The sequence below is a fragment of the Schistocerca serialis genome, chromosome 5, assembly GCF_023864345.2.
Source record: "Schistocerca serialis cubense isolate TAMUIC-IGC-003099 chromosome 5, iqSchSeri2.2, whole genome shotgun sequence".
NCBI classification, from domain to species: domain Eukaryota; kingdom Metazoa; phylum Arthropoda; class Insecta; order Orthoptera; family Acrididae; genus Schistocerca; species Schistocerca serialis.
The window spans coordinates 14,240,093-14,266,058 of record NC_064642.1 but is presented as its reverse complement, the minus strand read 5'-3'; the positions used below and the strand labels follow the sequence as shown (position 1 = coordinate 14,266,058).

General features: G+C 39.6%; 1 protein-coding gene across 3 annotated transcripts in view; it reads right to left on the bottom strand.

The window, feature by feature from the left end:
• LOC126481249 (nuclear pore complex protein Nup155) overlaps positions 1-25,966 on the bottom strand; it is a 267,575-nt gene that overhangs the window by 149,437 nt on the left and 92,172 nt on the right. For all 3 annotated transcript variants that reach the window (XM_050104864.1, XM_050104862.1, XM_050104863.1), the window contains exons 11-13: positions 4,975-5,347; positions 3,532-3,779; positions 3,344-3,450 (exon numbers count right to left, since the gene is read on the bottom strand). In XM_050104864.1, coding sequence (XP_049960821.1) covers positions 3,344-3,450; positions 3,532-3,779; positions 4,975-5,347 — 728 coding nt within the window. The remainder of the gene's footprint in view (positions 1-3,343; positions 3,451-3,531; positions 3,780-4,974; positions 5,348-25,966) is intronic.

Sequence of the window (25,966 nt, the reverse complement as noted above, 5' to 3'; positions counted from 1 at the left end):
TATTGTAATGTAATTTTTAACTTTAGTAAACAACATACTTTTAGTGCACTAAGTGATTTTTTAATTCATTTAACCTTCAAAACTTTTAACAAATATGTTCTGTAATTACAATACAAAATACTATTGAACATATTAGACGTTCACCGCTTAACTGAAATGGCTTAACCGGGGTTTTAATGCATAAATGGCATACCTGTCATTTTATGAGCTTCCCTATTCAGATGGATCTTATTTTATCGACAGACTCACTTATGTTATGGCTTCTTCTGCAGCAGCCAGTTATTGAGCTAGTGCTTGCTTAGGCTACATTATGGCATTCGCACGGATTGAGTCTATTAGTTAGAATAGATACTGAGAACTGTTTCATGATAAAGTTTCAGACACTTATTGTGAGTATCTTTATGCAGAGGGCATTCTACAGTAACGAAATTGTGATGTAATAAAAGAATCCATAGCGTGAACTTACTTTTAACTGAATTATCAACTGAATTATCTACCAATTCTTTATAGTGAAGTGCTTAGCGATATATTAATAGCAATTCAACTATGATTTAATTAAAACAGATGTGCAAGTTTTGTGATTTTATCTGAGAGACCAAAATTTGATAGTCTTTATTCAGGTTACTTTTTATTTTGTTGATGTATGAGCCTGCTAGCTATGTCAAACATAAACATTCATATTACTTTAATTAAAACCTACAATAATAAGAAATGTTTTCCAATGCCAATTGCTGCCAACTAAGGCTGGTGTTATTGCCTTATTGAATACTATACTCTGAAACAAAGCACTCTTTTCTCTAAACAACTGTAATAAATTCTCAAGAAAATCAACTTTTAAGATCTCCGAGCAACCTTAATTCATTACATCTAGAACAAATTTTCAACAGACCTTGCAGCTCTATCGATAGTGTTTGAGACTTGGTAATTGTTGGATCACTGGTTCAAACCACATTTTGGTCTTTTTTCCCCATTCAATTTGAATACCTACATCATTAATTACAATGCAGCAAATATACGCTAACTGACACATATCCAGTTATTTTTTAGAAATACATAAGTTGTCTTATTTCTAATGATGTATCGCACATCTGCTCCCATCAACCACCATGCCATAACTATTCATGAAGTGATCAAGCAGAGGCAACTGTTGTCAACTACCAGTAAAATGTGTAATATTGCACATTTTTCGTAAAAAATGAAAACGTGTGTGTTCAGTATGTATTTGATTCATTTTATATTTAAATGACGCAGATATTCAAACTGAAAGAAGAAAAATGAAAAATGTTCTGACCAAAAGGATACTCAAACCAGCGGTCCAAAGATTATGTCTCGTGCACTACCAAATGAGCCATGAAGGCCATCAAGAAATTGTACAAACATTAGAGATTTAATATGATATTACAGTGTTTGTGTTAGTCTGAGTATGATGCAAAGTTCCTTTGGAAATGCATGCAACAGGCTATGCAACTACAGTCGTTAGGAAATACAGTAAATGTATTTTCAATTGTGAATGTGGAAAACCATCTTATTCAGAATGACATAGGCACCACAATATCTTATTTATTTGCTGACATTGGGTAGGCGATCTTCAAGTAAAATGTCTCGCATGTATGGGAACATACATAATGGCTGTGTAAGTGCAGGTTTTCGACACATGGCTGATGAAGTATGGAAGTTTAGGTCTGGCAGTGAATCACGCACAGACAGCCAAACGGCAAGGAGACCGCTCATGATAAGCAGGAAATCTGGGTTTGAGTCCTGGCTTGGGACAAATTTTCATTGTCGTCATTCCATTCTTCAGCTAATTGTTGTCTATATTCGCAACTGTGAAAAAATTTACTGCATTAGTGAATTAAGGTTGCTCGGAAGACTTCAAAGTCAATTTTCTCCAGAATTTTTGAGATGTGCATGCACCATAAATGCGATTACAAAAATTCTGTTGTCGGGTGATCTTGTAAGTTTTGCTGACATGGTTAGAAAATATTTTCCCTATTTCAGTTTAAATAAGTCACTTCTCATTAGCATTAACTAGCTGGAGCAAAATCTCCTGTCTGAACGTTATATTGTGGGGCGGGGGAGGGGGGTGAAACTATTTAATTAAAAATTTATGGACAAGATCCATTAAAGGTTTAATGTTAAGAATTTTTAGAACTGTTATTTATGTAAAGGTGTATTTTAGAGTTTGTAGTTTAAGAATGTGTGTTGCCTAAAAGTGTTACAATTCAAGCTGCTGCTTTGATACACTTGTGCTGAATGCGCGTTTCAAGAAACTTCCTGTTTACAAAAGAAGTCTCAGGTACACAGATATTCACAAAAGAGGGGTTTTATTGGAGCAAATTTCTTGATGCTGTGTTACTAGCCTCGCTGTCATTGCATTGGAGTCCCAAGTTTCATGATCACATAACAGCCCTTTAATAACAGCCTAGCTGATTGTGTAATAATTAACACATTTCACAAGTAAAGAATACACACCTCCCTTCAACACCTATCTTACCACATTCACTTCCCACATCAATTTTTACACCTACTGCTGATGTGGTTATATTTAATAAGAGGGGTGAGGGGAGGAGTCCCAGGAAATGTGTTATAGGAATCTTAATGAAAGGATATGAAACCAAATTTGTACATGTCATACCTTTATGGTTGAGAAATAAAGTTGTGTTAAAAGAGGTGCTGGAAGTGATTACCCCCATTGTATACATAGTTCAACATATCAGGCATGTCTGTCATTGTTGCTGCCAGAGGATATGGCATGACTACCAGAATACCAAGAAGGATATTCTCACGTAACTCATTGATTTTGTTGTACACATTAGCTTTAAGGTGACACCACAGAAAAAAAAAGTTGAAGAGGTGGTGGTGGTTAAGTCAGGTGACCTTGGAGACCATAATACTTTGGAAGTGTGTGTCAGAAAAAAAATAATTACACCGGAACCACACACATTCACTTTCTACACATGGCACATTTTCACAGCTTGCTGGTATCAGTGAAGTGTCAGTTCCTCTTGTTTCAACTGATTCACAGATTCGTGAAACAATATCTGGTACACTTCACTGAAGACAGTAACGCCAGGAAAAAATGCTTGATGATGTGCCACTGTGATAAAGCACAGTACATCACAAACAAACAATGGAAAATCCAAGATGGAATGTAACAATATTATGAAAAGGAAAGTTCCCACTCATCATATAATGGAGATGCTGACCCACACACCCAGAGAGAGAGAGAGAGAGAGAGAGAGAGAGAGAGAGAGAGAGAGAGAGAGAGAGAGAGAGATATTCTTAGAACTGACTACATATCAAGCCATTAATAAGACATTTAACAGGATACATTTATACTTACTGCATGTATCCTACAGAAAACTGGGCATTCTTTTCCAGAAATGCTCTAAGAGCATGGATGTGGCCTAACAACCATGCACAATCTTCTCTAGAAAGTGTGCTGCACAGCTGCAAGAGAAAAGAAACATACTATTTCAGTAGTCCCATGTTACCAATGAAAATGAATGAAGTGAAAAGAATGGCACTCACAAACTGCTTTTTATCCATTGTTGTTAGGTGGACTGTTCGGAGATTCCAGATAGGTCTCAACAGTCTACTCATATAAAGATAAAGACCATTATGCTTTGCTGAGAACTGAACACCTCCAACATTTCCATCTTGCACATTTGCAGGCAAAGATTGTGGACTGAGAAAGCTAGGACCAATATTCTGATCCCTTGCAGGGCCTTGTTGAATTGGTCCACGAATTGGTGTCGACACAAAGCCAGGATTGAAGGCTGAAATAGCAGTGGAAACCAATTGTTAATATTTGCCTACACACATTCTCAAGCCTTTCACACTCAATGTGTTTACATACTGAAACTTCCTGGAAGATTAAAACTGTATGATGAACCAAGGATCAAACTCAAGGCCTCTGCCTTTTGTGGGTAAGTGCTCCATCAATTCAGCTACACAAGCACAATTTTAATCAACCAGGAAGTTCCCTATCAGCACATATTCCACTGCAGAATGAAAATTTCATTCATGTTTACATACCGATATTTTTTGTATCGTTGTGACTATTTTGGTATTAGGGACCCATACTCCCTAGTGTGAATTACATCACATGTCCCATATATGTTCTAATCGCAATTAAGAAGTGTATGTTATCAGACGAATAAATCACTATTAACCGATTTGCATTTATACAATTTGATTTGCTAATTATTCCTCTGACAGCAAAACGTGGCATGCAGGTAACTCCATATGGTAGTTTTCAGCTTTCACACAAGTAAATGTAGAGATTTTCTGTATCGCCAGCCAAATTCTTCAAAAATCATTTTAAGTTAAATTTTCAAACTAGCTGCATGCATAATTTAGCCACAGCTTGGTTGGAAGTGAAACAAGGTTCTTCAAAACACAAAGAACTCACAAGAAGATCATTTGGAAAGTAGATGGGACTGATCTCACCTCCCCTGTACTCCATCCAAGAACAGTTCCATAATCCCTGCTGTGGACTTGAAGATTTGAATTATACTTTTGCCACTGTAAAAATATTTGAAATTTCCACTCGGCAAACAACTCATGAACATGTGAGTTCCCGTACTGGTACTTCATTCCCTCATAAAATAAACACCAGGCTGGGCGGGGGGAGGGAGGGAGGGAGGGAGGGAGGGAGGGAGGGAGGGATGGATGGAGAGGGGGGAGAGAGGGGGGGAGGGAGAGAGAGAGAGAGAGAGAGAGAGAGAGAGAGAGAGAGAGAGAGAGAGAGAGAGAATACAGCCACAAACTGGACCCATTTATCAAATTGAAGATGTAAAAAAATTGTAAAAAGTTGAAGTGCAATGGTGAAATGGATAATATTTCACACACTCACAATCACTATTTTAAGTTTCATTGCAAAATATTAGTTTGCATTGTTTTTCATTGTGCACAACTGAATATTAGATGTTTCATTAATAATTCACAATTATTTATGTGAAGATACAATACCTTCATGTGTGGTGTGGCTGGCTGGACTCGCAATTCTAGGACTTGCAGGTGTCAGCACGGTGTCAACGAGCGGGTTTGGTGGTGGTGAGAGTGCACCCGTACCGCCACCAGCAGCACTTACACCACCAACACCACTTACACCACCAACACGTGGCTCGCCACCATAAAGAAAAAATGCACGAGTTGCCCACTCTGCAATCTGAGCATTCTGCGCACTGTCAAGGCACGCTAACATTAGGCAAGTTGCACAAGCTTGCTCCTCGCGCTGCTCTCTGAAGAAAGTTCTGACTGCACCTGTCTCTGGACCACGGCCATCTGTTAGGAGCTGGCGCAATACATCAACAGGGCGTAGTTTTGCTAGTATCTCTGCTCCCTGAAATATACAAAACCTTTCGCTTTTGACACTTGAAACCTCTTCTAAAAATTAATGGTAAGCCTATTCACTGCAAAATAATGACGACATTAAACTGTACCAGAAAATTACACAACATCTGCAGACTGTGCAGCAGCTATTTGGGGGGGAGGTAGTATGGAGGATAAGGAAGGAAAAGGGGCAAAGACAATACTGAGAAAAAAGATTTGTTTACAAAGTGTAATATTTTAATTCTTCTTTATGTACATTTTACTACTAAGGTTTACTCATTCACTGATGTTGGTTACAGTTATCTTCAGAAATTCACTACAGATAAATGAACTCTTAAATGGGTCTCAGAAGCCACCCTGCTTGCCAGAAAGAACGTCTGGTAGGCAAAGCTGCTGTACTTTTCTGCAATGAGGCATAATCCAACATACTAGAAATAAGCTCAACACACAGCACTGCAATTTCACTACATTGTATCTGTGATTATTGGAGAATCTTGAGGAATGAAGTAACAGGGCATCTCTGTGCACATGCTTTTCTATGTATGATACAATGTACTGCAATGTTAATACATACTTGTGGTTTTTTTCCCCCATTCTCAAACTTTGTGTTACAAGATGTAATTTTGCTCATAGGATTGTATTTGGTGAACATAAAGCATAACAAGGCTGGAGCAAATGGAGCAATAATCCAATGGCCCTGATGATAGAGGAATGAAAGGGAGGTGGGGAATAACTGTTTCTTTACACAGAATGAGAAAATGGAGAAAAAGAATGAACATGGATCAACGTATATTCACAGATACCCTCAACAAGTTGCTGGTCAAGAGTTGAGTTCCGAATCCAGTCCTTTGAATGTACACTAAATTGATTTCGTGTGTTCAGACCATTAACACATAGGTGAGAGACATATTCTACATGCATTCTATGCCCACTAACCCACACACCCAGGAGAAATCAATAGCGGCACCTGTAAGTAAAAATCACAAAGCAAAGAACAGGAAGATTGCTTCACTATCAAGACCAAAGCAAGTGAGAATTGATGACAAAACAATGTTGGTTTGTTTTCTTGACTACTTGGGAATAATTGCTGAATTTTGTCCTATTACATCACAGTTAACTAGTTTTACTATATTCAAATGTTAAAATGAATGTAGAATTATAGATCTGACATAATTAAATCTCTTGAGACATTTAAGTCTAATCTTTATCTGCCATAATGATGGATGCTGAAGAAATGGATTAGAATTTGTGCCACAGTAGGGACTTGAACCCAGGTCTCGTGCCTTACTATGCAGGAATGCTAGCCATTACACCACCACAGCAGTGCAGCTAACACTGCTGCATGGAATACCCTAGGTGAGTGTCCTCCATAATACAAACTTCAATTTTAGAGCTACTGGAAAAACAATGGCCTGCATAAGAAACACAAAATAACACTTAGTAAGCAGATTACCACACAGTAACACTCCAATGTGAAAGCTCGTTAGATACCATGAATTCAATGTACAAACAATCTTCCATAATCTTTATTGATCTGTTTTATTCATAACGCAATAAATTTCTGTGTCATATGATTTAATCTTCACACCCTCATGACATACAAAATGTATGACATGTATCAACTTTAACATGACAGTAAATATGCCAATTTCTTTTAATTTCATACACTACAAAGCAACTGCACAAAAAGTTAAATGATGGAAACTCCAGGTAGGAATATCAACAATGTACTTATTTGCTACTTATGGTTAAGTAGACACCTCAAGTTGCAGACACGCATGATTAAAAGTCACTCACATACAGCTTTCCGGCACAGTCTTCGTTAGTAAAGAGGACACACACACACACACACACACACACACACACACACACGCACACACACGCATGCAAGCACACCTCATGCATACACGACTGCCAACTCCAGCATCTCGAGCCGAAGTGCAACGACATGTGGGATGCAAGCAGCAATGTGGACAGGGTGGGGAAGAGGAAGAGAAAGGGGAAAGACAGTGGTGTACGGGTGGGGAGAGAGACGAATGCTGTCTAGTGGCGTGCACAGAGACTAGATTGCTAACAGGTGTGGCATCAGGAGGTTGTGGGGCAGGGGGTGGGGGGAAAAAGGAACAAAAAAGGAGAGGAGTGGGGAGGACGGGCAAATGCGTTGGCAGACGGCTGCAAATAAGAAGGTGGGAGACGAGAATGGGGAGGAGATGATAGGACAGGTGGGGTGGAAATGTTGGGTGGAGGGTGTGGGGATAGTATGTTACCGCAGGTTGAGGTCAGGATAATTACGAGAGCGGACAAAGTGTTATAAGGATAACTCCCATCTGGACAGTTCAGAAAAACTGGTGGTGGAGGTAAGGATCCAGATGGCTCAAATAGTGAAGCAGCCATTGAAATCAAGTGTGTTATGTTCAGCTGCATGTTGTGCCACAGGGTGGTCTACTTTGCTCTTGGCCAGTTTGGTGGTGGCCCTTCATCCTGGTGAACAGCTGGTTGGTAGTCATACCAATATAAAAAGATGTGTAATGATTGCAGCAAAGCTGGTAAATGACATTGCTGCTTTCACAGGTGCCCAATCCCTGATGGGGTAGGATAAATTGGTGACAGGACTGGAGTAGGAAGTGCGGGGTGGATGGATGGATTGGGCAGGGTTTGCACCTGCATCTTCCACAGGAATATGATCCTTGTGACAAGGGGTTGGGTTCGGGAGTGGCGTAAGGATGGACTAGGATGTTGTGTAGGTTGGGTGGACGACGGACCACCACTTTTGCAGGGGTGGGAACTATCTCTGTTATTATGTCCCTATTTCAGGCCACAATGATAAGTAATCAACTACCCACTCCTACCCAAGTGCAAACCCTGCCTAATCCATCTACCCACCCAGTACTTTCTATTCCAGTCCTATCACAGATTTATCCTACCCCATCAGGGACCAGGCCACCTGTGAAAGCAGCCATGTCATTTACCAACTGTGCTGCAATCATTGCAGAGCTTTTTATATCAATATGACTACCAAACAAATGTGCACCAAGATGAATGGCCGCAGCCACACTGTGGCCAAGAGCAAAGTAGACCCTGTGGCACAACATGCAGCTGAACACAACACACTTGATTTCAATGACTGCTTCATTACCCGAGCCGTCTGGATCCTTCCTGCCACCACCAGCTTTTATGAACTGTGCAGATGGGAGTTATCCTTACAAAACGTTGTCTGCTCTCTTAATTATCCTGACCTCATACTATCCCCACACCCTCCACCCAACATTTCCACCCCCCCCCCCCCCCCCCCCGTCTATCATCCTCCCCATTATCATCTCCCACCCTGTTTATTTGCAGCCTTCTGCCATTGCATCTACCCGTCTTTCCTCACTCCTCTCCTTTTTTGTTCCTTTTTCCCCCACCGCCCACCAACCTCCTGACGCTACACCTGTTGGCAGTCTAGCCCCTGCACACTCCACTAGCCAGTACTTGTCTCTCCCTCACTGCACACTACTATCCTTTCCTCTTACTCTTCCCCTTCCCCACCCCCTACATAGTGCTGCTTGCATCTCACGTGATGCTGTATTCTGGCCCGTGACGCTGGAGTTGGTGGTCGTGTTGTGTGTGTGTGTGTGTGTGTGTGTGTGTGTGTGTGTGTGTGTGTGTGTGTGTGTGTGGCGCGGACGCGTCGCACGTGTACTCACTAAGACAATTGCGGTACTTACAAGTGTGACGAAGTTTGATTCCATACGAAGTACACAAATACAATTTACACACAGAATAAAAAAATACATAATACAAGGGAACATTCATGTAAGAATAAAATGGAAGACATAAATAATAAATACATTTGCTTATGTAATTGGACAGATAAAAATCTGCTCACCATGTGGCAGCAGAGAACACACATATAAAAGGTTTCAAGTATGTGTGCTTTCGAAGCCAGTGGCTCCTCCTCCTCCTGGCTGAAGGGGAAGGAAAAGGGGGTGAAAGAAAATGACTGGAGAGGTTTGGGCAAGGGTTATATTTGGGAAAAGTCGTCCAGAACCCCCAGTCAATGAAGACTTACCGGACATGATGAGGAGGAAAGAGTCTTACCTTCTCATTCTGGGCAGGGGGGGGAGGGGGGGGGGGGCCAACAACAGACTAACAAAACTGATTCACTTAATGTACATGGTCGTATATAACAAATGATCGGGCCAGTCAGTGTAAAGGCTCTTAGTCACTGCATTTTGGGAAGGACGAGAAAAAAAGTTGAGGGACTAATAACCAAACGGACCTAAAAATGTAACATTCAAAAGGGTAGGATGAAGGCGAAAAGAACTAAATTCAAACACTGTACTCACATTGGCGTCGAGCAGCCACACAATGACAGGGGTGAGGTTGTAGGTTTAGAGGTGCAGATACAACAGGAAGTAAACTGACGTTGGTATTAAAAAAAGATATGGTAGGTACTATCCCTTTCTCTGTGGCCAGACAGTGAGTATATAGAAGGTGTAGGTGACTGGAGAGGCATGGGAGATATGTTTCTATACAATGTTGGGAGGGCAATTTTGTTGTGTGAAGCCCTCAGTGAGACTCTTAGTGTATTTAGAGAGGGCCTGCTTGTCACTCCAGAGGTGACAACAGGGAGTGGCTATGTTGTATGTAAGAGACTTCTTGGTACCGAATGAATGGCAGCTGTCGAAATCAAGGTATTGCTGGTGGTTGCTAGGTCCAGTATGACAGAGGTACTGATGTATAGAATGTATATGGCATTACTCCCACCTACTTTGTGCAGTTGCACTGAAATGCTAATCATTTGCATTTCAAGCATGTAGTTGAATGGTATCGACTGCTCATGTGGCCTAATCTGAATGTTACAGGGTGGGGTGAAGGGTACCCCAGTCATTACAGCTTACAAACAGTTACGTCAAAAATTATTTGACATGCAGTTTATATATTGATAACATTTTTATAGACAAATTAAAGGAACAAAATCAGATCATAAAACCTGTAATAAATGGATTATCAGATCATGACATGCAGCTCCTTGTTTTAGATGTAAATTCTAAGCAGATTATCAAGACTGCTAAATCTGAGTACAGGAGAGTAGTCAATCAACCAAAAATTGAGTGTTTTAGAAAACTGCTCAAAGATATGAACTGGAAAGATGTTTATAGTGCTCATGACATGAATGAAAAATATAAAACATTCATGAACAATGTCAGTACCATGTTTGAAAACTGTTTTCCTCTAAAAGTTACTCAAATTAACCAGAAGCCTATAACAAAACCACGGATTACACAAGGAATAAAGATTTCCTGCAAGACAAAAAGGAAAATGTATCGGTCGACCAAGAATGGCTCCAATGCTGATGATTTAGCTAAATACAAGAAATACTGTAAAATGTTAAAAAAGTAATTCATACATCTAAAGAAATGAACTACGAGAAGAAGATAGCAATGTCAGGGAACAAAATAAAAACAATATGGGATATAGTGAAAGAGGAGACTGGAAGAATCAGAAAGGAACAGGAGCAAATAGCATTAAGGGTAGATGACACATTAGTAACCTGAAAGCTGTTTAGATAGGTAATCTGCATACAGTTAGCTCAAATACTTATAATTTGTTATGCTGCACAACAGAAACCCCAACTATTCTCTTCATATTGTACAGCAGTCACAGCTTTTGCTTTCACCGTTACATATCTTCATTAAAAAATTGTCCCACCAGTGATTGATAAAAGAATATAACCATATTATCAGTTCTAACTTAATAAAAATATGATGTGATGATCTGCCAATGACTTTTTATCACTTTAAATTCCTGACTAAGGCATTTATAGTAACAGAATAGCTTCACTCATACCACTGTCACAATGATGACTGCCTGCCAGATGTACAATTAATTTTTCCGGAAGGTATTCTGCATCGGTCCCAGAAAAGCTCTCATAAGAACATGATTATTCCTCATCGCTTTTAATGAGTACTCCTTTAAGAAAAAGTTCACTTTTAAAACACAGAACATTCTGCAAATTAAAATCAATTTTTTATACCATTCCTAACACGTCGAAGTGGGTTTATGACTTATTTAAGTTTCACATATTATTTACTTCGTGACAACTGCAGTAAATTGTAATAATTCTTTCGGTTGGCACATACCCAGATCACAGTTTTTTGCTCAAAAACTTTAATTCCCTTGTAGCGATAACAAAACACATGTTTATCAAATCAGAAAAGGATCAACGTGACCTTGGTCAAGTGATTTGATGTCACAGTCAAAGAATATGAATTCCGAGATGAGAAGCATAGCTGTTTGTCATCAAATTTATCACTTTTACTTTTGTGGAGTTATGGCCTATAAATGTAGGAAGTTCACAATTAAGCAACTCCAATATATAACACAATACTATCATAAGACTTTCCAACATGGCAACGAAGCATGATTTGGTGCCATCTTCATTGTGTAGCAAGCTAAAAATTCAAAGACGCAGTCCTAAACGTTGAGTTAGCTGTTCCTCTGGATCCAAAAGGAAGAACCTTCATAAAACATCCAATGATGTGGAAAATATTCTTTTAAAACATTTTCAAGGAAAGAGAAATACCAGTATTCCTGTAAGCAAAAACATACCGCAAGAGAAGGTTCATGGTATCACTCCAAAGATTGTTGTTGAAAATTTCAGTGCATCAAATGGCTTGTCGCATCATTTTAAAAATGTCAATCATTCATTTCACAAAGAGTGGAAAAAGTGTGGCTGTGGACATAAAAAGTGTAAACTATTGGAAGAACATTACTGAAAGGTGTAGGAGTTGAGAATCCCAGTGGAAACACTGTCAACAGTAAAGAATCACTTATTGACTTCAATACATAATGCAGTTAGGTGACATGTCTCTCCCTGTTGTTCCTGGCTGGTGCCCTAAGCAGGTGGCAGCTTCTGCCCTGGCTGTTGAGCTGGGTTCTACATGTTGACTGAAGGTCTGTGATCAGCTGGCAGCGTTTAGAGACCACAGCCACTGATGTAAGCAGCGCGGTATTTTCATTGGTGTTGTGGAGGCCCGGTGGCCCCTCACTCTGTTTGTGGTACTTGAAAATGGCTGTGTGGGTGGTACAACTTGACTTGCTGCCCTCTGCCAGGAGTCTCACACCGCATGGTGCTGTGACATCAAGTCCCACTATTAACGCAGCAGAAGCAGCAGCAGCAGCAGCAGCAGCATGAGGTGCAAATGGCAGGTTGGTGGGGCTGTAGCACACTCTCCTGTAAACGCCTCAGTGCTGGTGTAAGGCACAGTGCGGTTTCGGAACTACGGCTGTGGGTGCCCACTTGTCTCACTGTCCGGTGTAGCTCTGGTGTTGTGGTGGTGGTGCTGCTGGTTTCTGGTCATGCGAAGTGATCCCCTGCCCTGAATTCAGACTTATTTATATGTCACTGGCGTTTCATAAAAACCTGGCACCTAGCTACATTGCCAATAAACACAAGATTTGCCCTAGTGTGGTGACTTCACCTGCTGTGCAGTAGTTTACTGCTGCTCTTCACACATCAGGAGGTTTGAATACCTACGGGGCCAGGTACAGATATTGATGCATTGTCTTATACATGCACAAGTGGTACTTGGTGTCATCCATGTGACAGACCTGAAGATAACACATGAATGGAATGTCAAAACCGGCTGTCTTATAAAACAACTTCAAAATAATGGCTGCTGGTAAGTATTAATAGATTTCCTCTACCAGCCACTGTACCACGCTTCTGAACCCAGGATGGAGCTGCATTCACGTAATTAACTAGGAATTATGCGTAAGTCATCTTGTTCGTCCTGAAGTCAGTCACTCATCTTCGACACCTTCCCTGTGTCCCAGCATCAACGGCAAACAACTGCACATTGCTGCTCACCCTGTCTGCTAGATAATTTATGTATACAGACAATAATAGCACTCCTATGACACTTCCCTGGGTGTGACGAAGAAAGCTGGGATATTTTTAATTCCCCTCTTGTTTTCCCATCTGCCTCCTTAAATTCATTTTGTTACTTTTCAATATTTACCATTAGCATACGTGAATATAATCTGCATTTTCATAAAAGAGAAAGACTGCCCCCTCAGTTTTAAAGCATATAACACAAGATATAATTTTGTGTTTAGTTTTATGTATGTAATTGATTTTCTAATTTATTTTGACTATTCCTAGTTAGTATCTTTTGTTATAGGACACAATCTGTGATTGTTTCATAACTTAAATTCTATTGTTGACGTATAAACAAATATAAATTCTGTAATAATTAGAAACGTTTGGGAGGCTAAACAATAGGAGTCTTAAAGGATCTATTTGGCTCTATTCGAGAACATGTTGACAAAACTAGTCTTCAATTACTTCCAAAGTAATTAAGTTTTGTCCAAAATATTGTTTGCGTATGTATATTTGTTAATTTCATGATTTAAACAAATAATTCGGCTTAACCCTTACAGTAAAAGAAACTGTTAAAAAGACGGAATTTTTCGATGTAGTCAGTTAATTTAATGAGTTAAGTTTTAATTGTAATTTCTGTAAATTTAACTTCCAACAATGTGTAGATTCGGTACCGATTATTTTGATGATATATAGGGGCCTGATTTTTGGTCAACCCACGGCAGAGTTCCTGACGAGTAAGCTGTGCTGGTTAGAACAAAAACAATGCTTCAAATTAACTGTGGAATAAGTGTTAAACAATTAGGCTGTGTGTAAAAACAGTGACAGTGTCTGATCCATACGTCCCTGATTATTCTTCAAGAACTGTGAACTTTGTGGTTAGGTTTTACTGCTCGTAGATGTTCAACAAGAAACTACTGTAGCAGTATGTGGAGTTTCGCCTGCTCACTATTAATAAGGCTTATCGAAGGTTAAATAACAGTGCACTGGCCATATAACTGTGTGTTATTGGGGGGTTGTGGACAGTGAAATTAAAGTACCATGATACACAACTGTGCACCTGATGGCTACATAATTTACAGTAGTCAGTGTCGGAATCCACAACCCCTATTTTTCAGCCAGTGTAGCAATGCAGTACCTCAACACTAAGGACAATCAATGAACAAAGAATAAAGGCACGTGGGACCACCACATGTAGTGCCCTTCCAGGTGAGGATATTGTCCTTAACCACAATAAAACAAGGACTCGTGAACTTTGAAAAGTTAAATCAAGAGCGGTATAGAGCGCAGTGGTGCAATCGCAAATCAGCGATGGGGTTCCATAATGAAGAAGGTGAAGCAGCCAATCAGTGAGCGGGTTCTAAGGAAGTAGCCACTGAGCACAGGAGCAGCCAATGAGCACGCAGGTGGACACAGCTGACCAGAGGTGAACAAGATGCCTCACAGAGAGAATTACAACGTGCAGCAGACAATGAATCAAGAGGACAACCACAACAGCAGCAGCAGCAGCAGCAGCAGCAGCAGCAGCAGCAGAAGAAGATGAAGAAGAAGAGTGAATAAGGTAATTTCATAGCAAAAGCTGTTTTGTAGTAAGTGATACACAATGAGTGTCCTTAATGAGCAGGACTGTGTGACAGAGGACAAAGCTGTAGAGGTTAAGTTGTTAAATGAACAGGACGACGCAAGTGCGACAGATTCTGTAGACATTGACAATTCTAAATCAAACATGAATGTAACTTTGTAGGATGGGGACGAAAGTCCTATTGTAAAGAGCGAAATGGACAAAAACAGTAATGAAGTGGATGCGGTCGTTAAAGTTAAGGAAGAGGAATCTAGTAGCGAAAGTCAACAAGGGAAAAAGTGTACGACAGACGAAAATTTTAGAACTTGTTAAGGTTAATGAGTAATATGGAATGTAATATAAATAGGACGGAAAATATATGAATAGGATAGAAAGTAATATGAAAGAAGACATTAGTAGTATGAAAACAGAACTAAGTAGTATTAAAACTGACATGACTAGCTTAAAAGATGAACTGAAGGAAGAAATTAAAAAGGAAATTAAGGTAGTTCGCTCTAGCCTTTCAGAATTAAATACGAAGATTGAAGTGGTAGCTAAAGATTGTAATGAAAAGATAAAGACAGTAGTACATAACACTAATGAGAAATCAACATCGATGAGTAGTAAATGTGGAGAAGAGAGAAAAAAGCTTTGTGGTGACTATCGTAGGAAGGTGGAGGCTTCGGAAAAGCTGTGTAAAGATGAAGTCAAAGCTGCCAGGAAATTTTGTGCTGAAAACGGGTTAAACTTTAGAAACAATGATTTTGAAACGGAGGTAGAAACCAAGTGGGGAGTAGTGGCAGAGGAAAAACTGGTAAAGGTAAAAAAAAAAAACGTTGATTCAAAATTGGCTGAAATAGAGAAAAAGATGGAAGAAGTACAAAATCTAAAGCATAAAGTATGTAGTGTCCCAAGCAGTCCCTCATTTGTGAGTTGTAAGAAATTTAATAATTTTGAACCATATGGGGAAGTGCATCCACTGGATATCATAAGGGAATTTAATGATTTGCCTGACACATGGCATTACAAAGAGAAAATGTTATTTGTGAGAGTTTTTTGAAGGAGGGAGAGGGGTGCTTATGGATGGGCAGCTCAAGTAGCTTATAGTTGTACTTCATGGAAAAGCTTTGAGAAAGCATTTTTAGATGAATATTGGTCCAAAGAGAAGCTGCAATGAATTTTAAGTGAATTTTGGGGAGGGTAGAGCTTTGACTCTAGGAAGGGTACAGTGAAAGGTTTCTGTCAGCTTTTGATAAACATACTGAAAGATTTGGGGAGCTAGGTAGTGAATCAATGATTATGGGTTCAGAAACCAAGTTGCCTCAGAAAATTAGAGAATTGCTTGTACCTGCACCTCGGGGTAATATTAATGATCCCTTAAATTATGTTGATAAAGTGGAGAGGGTCAAGCCCTCAGTGGAAGATCGTAGGAGGAATTTTGATGACAATAATCAACCATGGAGAGATTTTCAGGTAAATAGCATGAACAGGACTAATTATAGTAGAGATTCAAGGAATGGTTGGATGGAGGACAGCTAGAACAGGCACAGAAATGGTAAGAGAAATTGAAGTAAAAGAAATGGAGGAGATGACTAATTCTGGGCAAAACCATTTAAACTAGATAATGCTCCTGTATTGGTTCTCACTCGAGCAGGTAGTGATGAAGAGCTACTTGTGTTTAAATGCGCGGTAATCACAGGTAATGGTAATGAAATTGATAGTAGTAAGACGAATGTAATTCTAGTGAGATGTTGAATGACAGCGTGGGTAGCAATGTTTATACCACAAAAGGTGAGGAGGAACTTACTAAAATAAAATTAAGTGATGAAACAGAGTGTGTTGATGTTGCTCAGGATGTCCAGAGTGTCAAAACGGATGTTAAAATTTTAAGAGAAAATAAGGAAGTCAGGCGGTTTGCTTTGTGGTCTAATACTGCAAACAAGGATCAACTAATTAGCCATATATTTGTGGACAGTGAAAGCGACGGTAGGTCTGATCCTGACAGTAGTAGTAATGATGACAGCAGTGACGAATCCAGCAGTGACGAGGACAAGGTATTTGAAATTATTATTGGTAATGATGGCCAAATGGTAAGTAAAGAGAGAATAAAGAAGGATAATATTAGGCCTAATGAAGAGTTTGAGACAGGTAATGAGGAAGAGGACCACGCTATCTGTCATTTGACTGTGTCTGATAGACAATTTGGTAAGCAGGATGATAGTTTTCCAGGGAAATGATTAATGAGGATTTGTTGTATGAAGAAGATTACAGTAAGTAAAAATGAAGTGTGGCACACTGTAATAACAGCAAGTGTACAAGGCACACATGTTAAGTGTTTACTGGACAGAGGTAGTGATTTGAATGTTATTTCACAGGCATTTTTTGAATCTATTAAGAGCACGGAGGGTATAGCAGTAATGCATGTTTCTGGAATAAAAATTATTGGTACTACTGGTAAGTTCTCAAAAAGTGTGAAACAGGAGATACTATTAACTGTGGAATTGGCAGGACAGTTGTTGGAGTGCAAATTCTTGGAAATTCAAAATCTTAGCACTGATGTAATATCTGGGACTAATTTCTTGTGCAAATGGTGGTAAAATATTGATTTTGCTATTTGTAAGTTTAGTTTTAAGTACAACGGAAGTAGGTACGAAGTATCATTTTTGGAAGGTCCATGGACAAGTGTACAGAAACTGAATTAGATTTGTGACTCTTCAAGCTTTCCCAGCAGATGTGTTGTAAATAGTCTTCACGGGTTTGCTGCCGTATCACGTTGTGCAAATTCCACAATATTTCCTCAGAGCAACTGTCAGACATCTTCAGGTGGTTCAACCTTGCTGGTGGCTAGGTATGAATGACGGTATCCGCATATCAACAACCCATTTCTAGAACACGCATATGATGAATGCACAGCCACGGAAATGCGTAATGATTTGCAGATAGATGGTGCCATATTCAAACTCCCTCTGCTGCAAATCGCAGAGCGACTCTCCTGCGCATGTGCTGTAAGCTGCGTTTGCCAACAGTGCGGCCAGACGTTACTCACCAACGGCCGTACTAGACCAATGTTATGACGGGCCTCTTATCGAAGAATCTTGATTTTCGCGTCAATTTAATAGCAGCCAATGCAGGGTTCCAGGCTATTCTCCGTTGAAATCCCATATCCTCATTGATGAGATTATCGGCTGTACAGATATGTATTGGTTCCTTAATGACGCAATCCCAGAAAGATGATGCCGGGTATAAAACTTCTGTCTTTTCATATATTATACAATGTCCTGTATTCGGACGGTGTTCCGCAATTGCAGACTTTTCTGGTTGACAAAGGCACGTATGACGCTGATATTCATTGCAGCGTTCTTGTACTGTATGGCGTGTCTGGCCTATATACGCTGTCCTACACTGACAAGCAATCTTGTACACACCACATTTCCTCAGGCCAAGGTCATCCTTAACCGAATCCAACATGTTTCTCAGTTTTGGAGATGGTTGAAAAACACACTTAATTCCATATCTTCCGAGGACTCTTCCGATTCTTGACGACATGGCACCAAAATACAGCATCAAGGCCGAAGTGGTGGGTGTCTTCGTATCTTCACTCTGCTCCATAGACTGAACTCGCCTGGGAGTGAATGCATTACGGATCTGTCTCACAGAATAACCGTTTTGTCGGAACACTGTCTTCAAATGCTGTATTTCACTCGACAGGCTTTCGGGATCAAATACCACATGTGCTCTATGAACTAATGTACGTAATGCACTACCGCATTGTGCAGGATGATGGCAGCTTGTGGCCTGCAGATATAGATCTGTATGCGTTTGCTTACGATAGATGCTATGTCCCAAGGTTCCATCTGCTTTCCTTCGTACCAAAACTGCTTTCCTTCGTACCAAAACATCAGAAAAGATCAAGTACCATCTTTTTCCACTTCCACTGTGAAGTTTATATTTGGATGGTGCGAATTCAGATGCTAAAGAAACATAGGTAGAGTATCAAGTCCATGTGGCCACACCAGAACTGGATCATCTATATACTACAGAAAACAAGAGGGTTTGAGAGTGGCTGACTGTAGTGCTTTTTCTTCAAAGTCATCCATAAAATAATTATCCACCACATGAGACAGAGGGCTTCCCATGGCGACACTGTCCACTTGTTCAAAATATTCGTCATGAAATAAGAAGTATGTTGAAGTAAGCATGTGTTTAAATAATGCTACTATTTCCTCCTCAAACGTGTTGCTAATGAGCTCCAAAGAGTCCTTTGTAAATAAAGACACAACATCGAAACTTACTAAGAGATCCGATTACTGCTATCGCAGTTTTCAGGCGACCTATTAAATCTTCCGAGTTTTGAATGTGATTGTCGCACTTACCTACTACAGTTCCGAATAGTGATGTCAGGTATTTGGCAACAAGGTAAGTGGGTGCTCCTACGTTACTTACAATGGGACGGAGAGGCACCCCATTCTTATGGATCTTGGGTAGGCTGTAGAGTCTAGAGGAACTGCAGCCTGTTGATGCAAACCCTTAGCAACTTTCGTTGGAATTGAGCTCTTCCTGATGAGTTCCACAGTCTCTCTCTGGATCCTACCCGTCGGATCACTTTTTAATTTACTACATGCAGGATCGTCGAGCAGTTTGTATATCTTGCTGTTATATTCTGTGTGTGAGAGAAACACAGTAGCATTTCCTTTGTCAGCAAGTAAGATGATGATGTCTTGGTCTTCTCTCATTCTCATAGAGCATTTCTTTCAGCTGAAGTGATGTTAAAGTTGTATCTCTTAAATGAAGCTTGAGTCAAGATGTGGCATGTGTCACGCCTAATCTCTTTGGCAGCATCCTTAGGAAGTTTAGAAACAGCCTGCTCTATTCCACTAATCACATCTCGGATGGGAATGGTCCCTGGTGAAGGTGCATAATTCAGATCCTTCTCTAGCACTAAAACTGCAGCGTCATATAAAGTCTCCTCTGTGAGATTAAACATGGTACTACTTCTTGGCAAGTCGTCTTGCGGTCAGGTTTCGAGTCGATCGTATTTAATCATTTGATGAACCTTATCTTGTTGTTCAGTCCAGTCAGCCAGTGCCCAAGTGGCACTGTCTACCCAGTTCCAGAATAACGCTGAAAGGTTCGCTGAAATCTTCAGATGGAGTGATAGTAATTGTCTGGACACCAAGCACAATTCCCGACGCGTACAGTGCATCCTTTCTCTCACAAGTGCTGCACCTGCCTGTAGTTTAATTCTAATGGCAGCCGCAGCATTTATACAATGTTTAAATTTAGCAAACATAGGGATGGTTTGCTTGTCGCAGCACCTCAGTAAAAATGCAAGGCTGCTTAACAATCTACTTCTCTTGTGATGTAACTTGTCAACTCACACACGTTCTTCGCAGTCTCTTCCACATAAAGGTACCAGATGTGACTCTTCAAGCTTTCCTGGCAGATGTGTTGCAAATAGTCTTCATGGGTTAGATTTGCCATTGAGAGTTTTGACCATGGAGCAGGTTACTGAGGAAGAAGAGGAAGAGAGAGTAAGGTTGGAGATGATAAAGATAGTCGAGGATATTGAAGGTATTACAAGTAGTCACAGGGAGGAATCAAAAGGTATTCTCCTGAGCAACTGTAAGGCATTTTCAGATAGGCCTGTTCTGGTAAAAGATTTTGAGTGCAAATTAAATTTTAAGGATCATGAACCATTTTTCAAGAAAACCTTATATTATTCCATTCACGAAAAAAAGATGCGGTGAGGAAAGAAATTAAAAAGACAGTCTCATGGGGGATAATTGAAAGGTCAGCCAGCAGGTATAATAATCCACTTACAGTTGTAAGAAAGAAGAACGGTGGTGTCAGGTTGGTTCTGGATGCTAGGAAGTTAAATGAAATTGTAACAGGAGAGAGTCACAGACCCACTAACATAGATGAAGTTTTGCAGAAGTTCCATGGATGTAAATTTCTGACTTCTTTTGATGTGACTTGTGGCTACTGGAATATCAGTTTGGCCAAGGAATCTAGGCCATGCACAGCATTTTTACATGAAGGTAAGTGTTACCAATACTGTGTGGTGCCATTTGGTCTGAACTTGTCTGTGTGTTTATCAGAGCTATTGATAAGGTGCTAGGTGAGATATTAACCTATGAAATAACCGTCTATGTAAATGATATCCTAGTAGCGAATGTAGAATGGTTCAAGCACTGTGAGATTCTGAATGAAGTACTGAGAGCCACGTATGGAGCAGGTATGAAACTAAAATTAAGTAAATCTGAATTTGTAAAGAAGAAAATTTCATTTTTGGATCACGGGATTAATGAGGAAGATATACAGCCTGATCTAGAAAAGCTTGCTGCTATTGCGAATTTCCCGCCCACAAAGAACAAGAAGCATCTTAAAGCTATGTTTGGCTTCTACTGAAAGTTTGCATCAGATCAGTCATTTAACCGTCCTTACCTTTGTAATTTGTTGAAAAAGAATGTGGTGTGAAATTGGACAGAGGAGTGCAAAGAGTCATTTCAGAGTTTGAAGAAAGAACTAGTAATACTATATGACACATAAAGGTTTGTTGTTTAGGAGGAAAAATTTGAGTGATCAGGACTGGAAGTTATGATTTCCCAACCAACGTGTTGATAAATTTATTGACTACTTGGATGAAAGTTATGGACAATATGGGACCAGGAAAATAGTAGCTAAGATACAGGAGACAGTAATATTTAACAACTTGTGGAGAAGGGTTAAGCAGAGACTAGAAAGGTGTGATAAATGTAAGAGAGTAAAGACAACTAGTGTGCCATCTAAAGGCTTAATGCATTCTGTCTTTTTTAAAAAGTTTATAGCAGTTGACCTTCTTGGACAATAGCCTGCATCTACTGGAGGTTGTAAATATATTTTTGTCGTCTTAGACAAATTCTCAAAATATGTGAAATTGTATCCAATTAAGAAGACAAATACAATGGTCCACAATTTGTTGCAGAGAGGTTTGAACATTGTATGGCAATACACAAAATAAAACACAAACATTTCTATATATTTTCCACATGGGAACACGAGTGAAAGAGTTATGAGGGAGATTAATAGACTGTGCAGGACTTATTGTAGTTAGAAACACACTACTTGGGCAGGTCATATTCAACATTTTGAAAACATTATTAACAACGTATGGAACAAATCAACAGGATATGCCCCATGTGAGCTTATGTTCAACGAGAGACCCAGTATCATCATCAGAGAAGAAGGGGATTTCCCTCAGGTAAGTGAAGTAGCACAAAATGAAAAGATCAGATTGGCTAAAGAGATTATCTGACTAGTTTCAAAATAAGTGACCTTGTCCTGGTAAAAACAAAAGAAAAATCTAGCAAAGTAAATGATAAGATAGAGAAATTTTTGCATGTGTATCATGAACCTTGCAGAGTGGTTCGCATTGCCCACGACAACTCTTATGAATTGGCCTATGCAAAGACTAACAGGACTTTTGGGTTAAAGAAGATTATTGACCTGAAACCCTATGTATTTTAGATAAGCAGAGCAGGTATTTGTTTATTAAATAATGGAGCAATACGGAAACAATAAAATAATGAACGATGTTAGGGTCTTTATGGTTAGGGAGCCTGTCTCTGCAATAGGTATACTCTCTGAGAATGCACCCCATTAGTTAAGAGATAAGAAATGTAAGTAAAATAATGGAGCTGACAGACATGATTAATGAAAATGTAACTGTATTAAAAAAGTGGTATGACTATATTGATGATCTTTTTTGAACTAGGCAACAGTGGGTACTGTGTATATTGTGAAAATCATGACACTGCAGGCAAGAATGAGAGCTTAACATAAAGAGCAATAATTTAGTGAGGCACAAGTCATATATAATGCTGCATCATAAGATCTATAGATTATCTGAAAACTTCTTTTAGTGTTCTGAGGAATTATACTGGTACTACTAGAACAAAGAATACGTTTGCTGATTAAATGGTAACTGTGGTGCTAGACTGATGTGAATATTCTGACAGGTAACATTTGGTAACATTTTGTGACTTTGTGAGGATTTAATTTTCTGGTTTGAATGAGAGTAGAGATCATTTGAGTAGAGAAGTGGGGCAATGATTTTGTACAACTTCCATCTACTTAATTTTGATTTGAATAGTTATTAAGTTGTGTGATTGTGACACTACTCTTTTTTCATAACATAATGATTAGTAAATCTATGCCACTGCACATCTAGGGTTTGTACTAGAGGTAATGCACATCTTGAGTTTTTGCTATTTTGAAAATGGGAAAGCAAAAAAAAAGTCTCGTTTAACCAGTTTCAGACAATTATGACTTAAAGTAATGTTTTGTAGTGTGATGTGTACTTGATTTAAAATTTTTTTTTAGTCACCACCTTTCATACTATAGTCAATTTCAGTGCTAATTATTGCAATGTTATGAGAATTATGTAATGTATATATATTTATGAAGTAATGACTATCATTTGCCACTCGCATTAAACTTTTTTTTATTTTTTATTTTTTTTAGACTTAAGTTAGAAGAAAAAGTAAGTATACTAAAATAGGATATTTTGTCACATTTCTCATGTACTGTAGCAGAGGAGAACCACCTCCAAAGGAACTAATTGCAGTGCATTTCCTTACTAACTGCCACTTGGGCCTGTTGAAGCTGTGGACAGCTTGGTGAGAAAGAGTGTAAAAGCTCATTACAAGTGAGAAAGTGCTAGTAATTTTCGGTAAAAAAACACGAACTGCAATGGGCAGTGTAATTTAACTTTTTGCAACCCATGAAGATTTATTTTGTTTACCAGGACAGGACTTGTACAAAGTGATACGTATCTTATAATGTAATCTTCAATTATCCAAAAACATCACCACTTATGATAAAGGTGCCTATTTCTTATTAAAAATATAACCTGTGTATATTTTGTGTATGTTCAATACTCTGTATGTAAATATTTTGTATGGGGATTTTCATATGGCCAGTTCATCTAGGTATGACATATGTACTGTAGTTTTTTTGATAAGATTTCTTGTGTCATATTTTTTTGTCTGTGTAGATTTTAAACCCAATTTCTGGCATCACTTGTGGTCACTGAATTGCCCAGTTGGCTATTTGCAATAGCTGTCTGGTCAATGCAATGAGGGGCTAGCGTGACGAAGCAAGATGGGATTTTTTTTTTTTTAAAAAAACAGGTCATCCTTCATTTTGTCCCACTGAAAACAAATCAGTACATTGTGTAGTGACCGACGTGTTAAATGTTACTGACGTTCTAAGTGCAAACTAAATTCTAGTTTCGGTGTAAGAATACCACGCCATGCCGAAAACAGCTAGTTCAAAGTATACTGACGCAAGACAGTGGCTGCAAGATTTTCCGCATTATACAACAGATGGGAAAATTATTTTCTGCCAGGCATACAACAAGGAGGTTAGTTGATGTATTTCTTAGACTTCTTATTTTCCTGTCACTTACGATTCTTTTTTGTCGCTATCCTTTAGTAATACAAAATACGCTTTATATGTGATTCTAAACTGCATTTCCCTTTTCTTTCATATCGGGTTTCGAGTATTAAGAAATCTCACTTAACATGCAGATGGAATCGCACATAAAGCTAATGTTGAATGAAAGTCAAAATTGAAGCAAACTCTTTTAACCAATAAATCTGGTGAATCCTCCGGAAAAAAAAGTTCTGCAGTGATTTGTGTCATGCACTTGTGGCAGCAAACATCCCCTTTTGGAAACTAGAAAACCCTATTTTCAGAGGTTTCCTTGAGAAGTACTGCCATGAGTCTATTCCTGCAGAGTCAACTTTACGTAAGAATTATGTGGATTCAGCTTACAATGCTGCATTGCACGGAATCCAAGAAGATGTTGGAGAATCTTGTATATGGATTTCAGTGGATGAAACTACTGACAGTCTTGGCTGTTACATTGCAAACCTGATTATTGGCAAGCTAGATCCAGATGCTCCATCCAGGGCTCATTTGATTTACTTAAAACAGCTTGCAAAAACTAACCAACAAACAATAGTACAGTTTTTTTTTTTTTTTTGGTGGTTTTAGGGCGCAAAACTTCTATGGTCATTAGCGCCCAGCCCGTGACGTAGGAAACAGGAAAAAAACGAAAGTTAAAATCAGCAGCAAGGGGAACAAAGTCATAAAATTTGAGAAACTAAAGGCAGAAGGAATGCTTAAAAATCCACTATAGAAAGGGGTTGGTTATCCCCCCCCCCCCCCCCCAAAAAAAAAAAAAAAAAAAAAAAAAAAAAAAAAAAAAAAAAAAAAAAAAAAAAAAAAATCAAATGACTGACGTCATTTCACTGTCACTAATAAACTGTAGAACGCGGTCAGCTGAGCGCGTGTCATCTGCTAAAATCAACGATAGATCAGGCGATAGCTGTAGACGGGAGCGTAACGGATTAAAATAGGGGCATTCAATTAAAAGGTGTCTGACCGTCCACAGCTGAGAGCAGTGGGGACAGAGTGGGGGAGGATCACCGCTTAAAAGATGTCGATGGCTAAAAAGACAGTGCCCTATCCGGAGTCTAGCTAAAATTACCTCCTCCCGACGACGCGTTCGGGAGGAAGAGGTCCAAGCGCAAGGAAGGGCTTTCACTTCCCGCAATTGTTGACCAATGCGCATGCCATAAATGAGCAACTTGGCGACATAAACCGCTCCGTAGATCGGTGAACGGAAGAGACTGAATAGCTGGCCGAGGAAGAGAGACTGCAGCCTTGGCCGCTATATCGGCCGCCTCATTCCCACAGATACCAGCGTGTCCCGGGAGCCAGAGGAACGCCACCGAGACGCCCCCCAGGTGGAGCAAGCGCAGACAGTCCTGAATCCGGTGGACCAGAGGGCGCACAGGGTAAAGAGCTTGGAGACTTAGGAGAGAGCTGAGAGAATCTGAGCAGATTACGTACTGTATCCGCTGATGGCGGCGGATGTAGTAGACAGCCTGGAGAACAGCGTAAAGCTCCGCAGTATAAACCGAACACTGGTCGGGAAGCCGAAAGTGATTTGGGGTGTCGCCAACAATATAGGCACTCCCTACACCTAACGATGTTTTCGAGCCGTCGGTGTAAATAAATGTGGCTTCCGCCATTTGTGCGCATAGAGCAGCAAATGCCCGACGGTAGACAAGTGTAGGGGTACCATCCTTGGGAAATTGACATAGGTCTCTGAGCAAGTCGATCCGGGGACGGAGCCAAGGCGGTGCTGTACC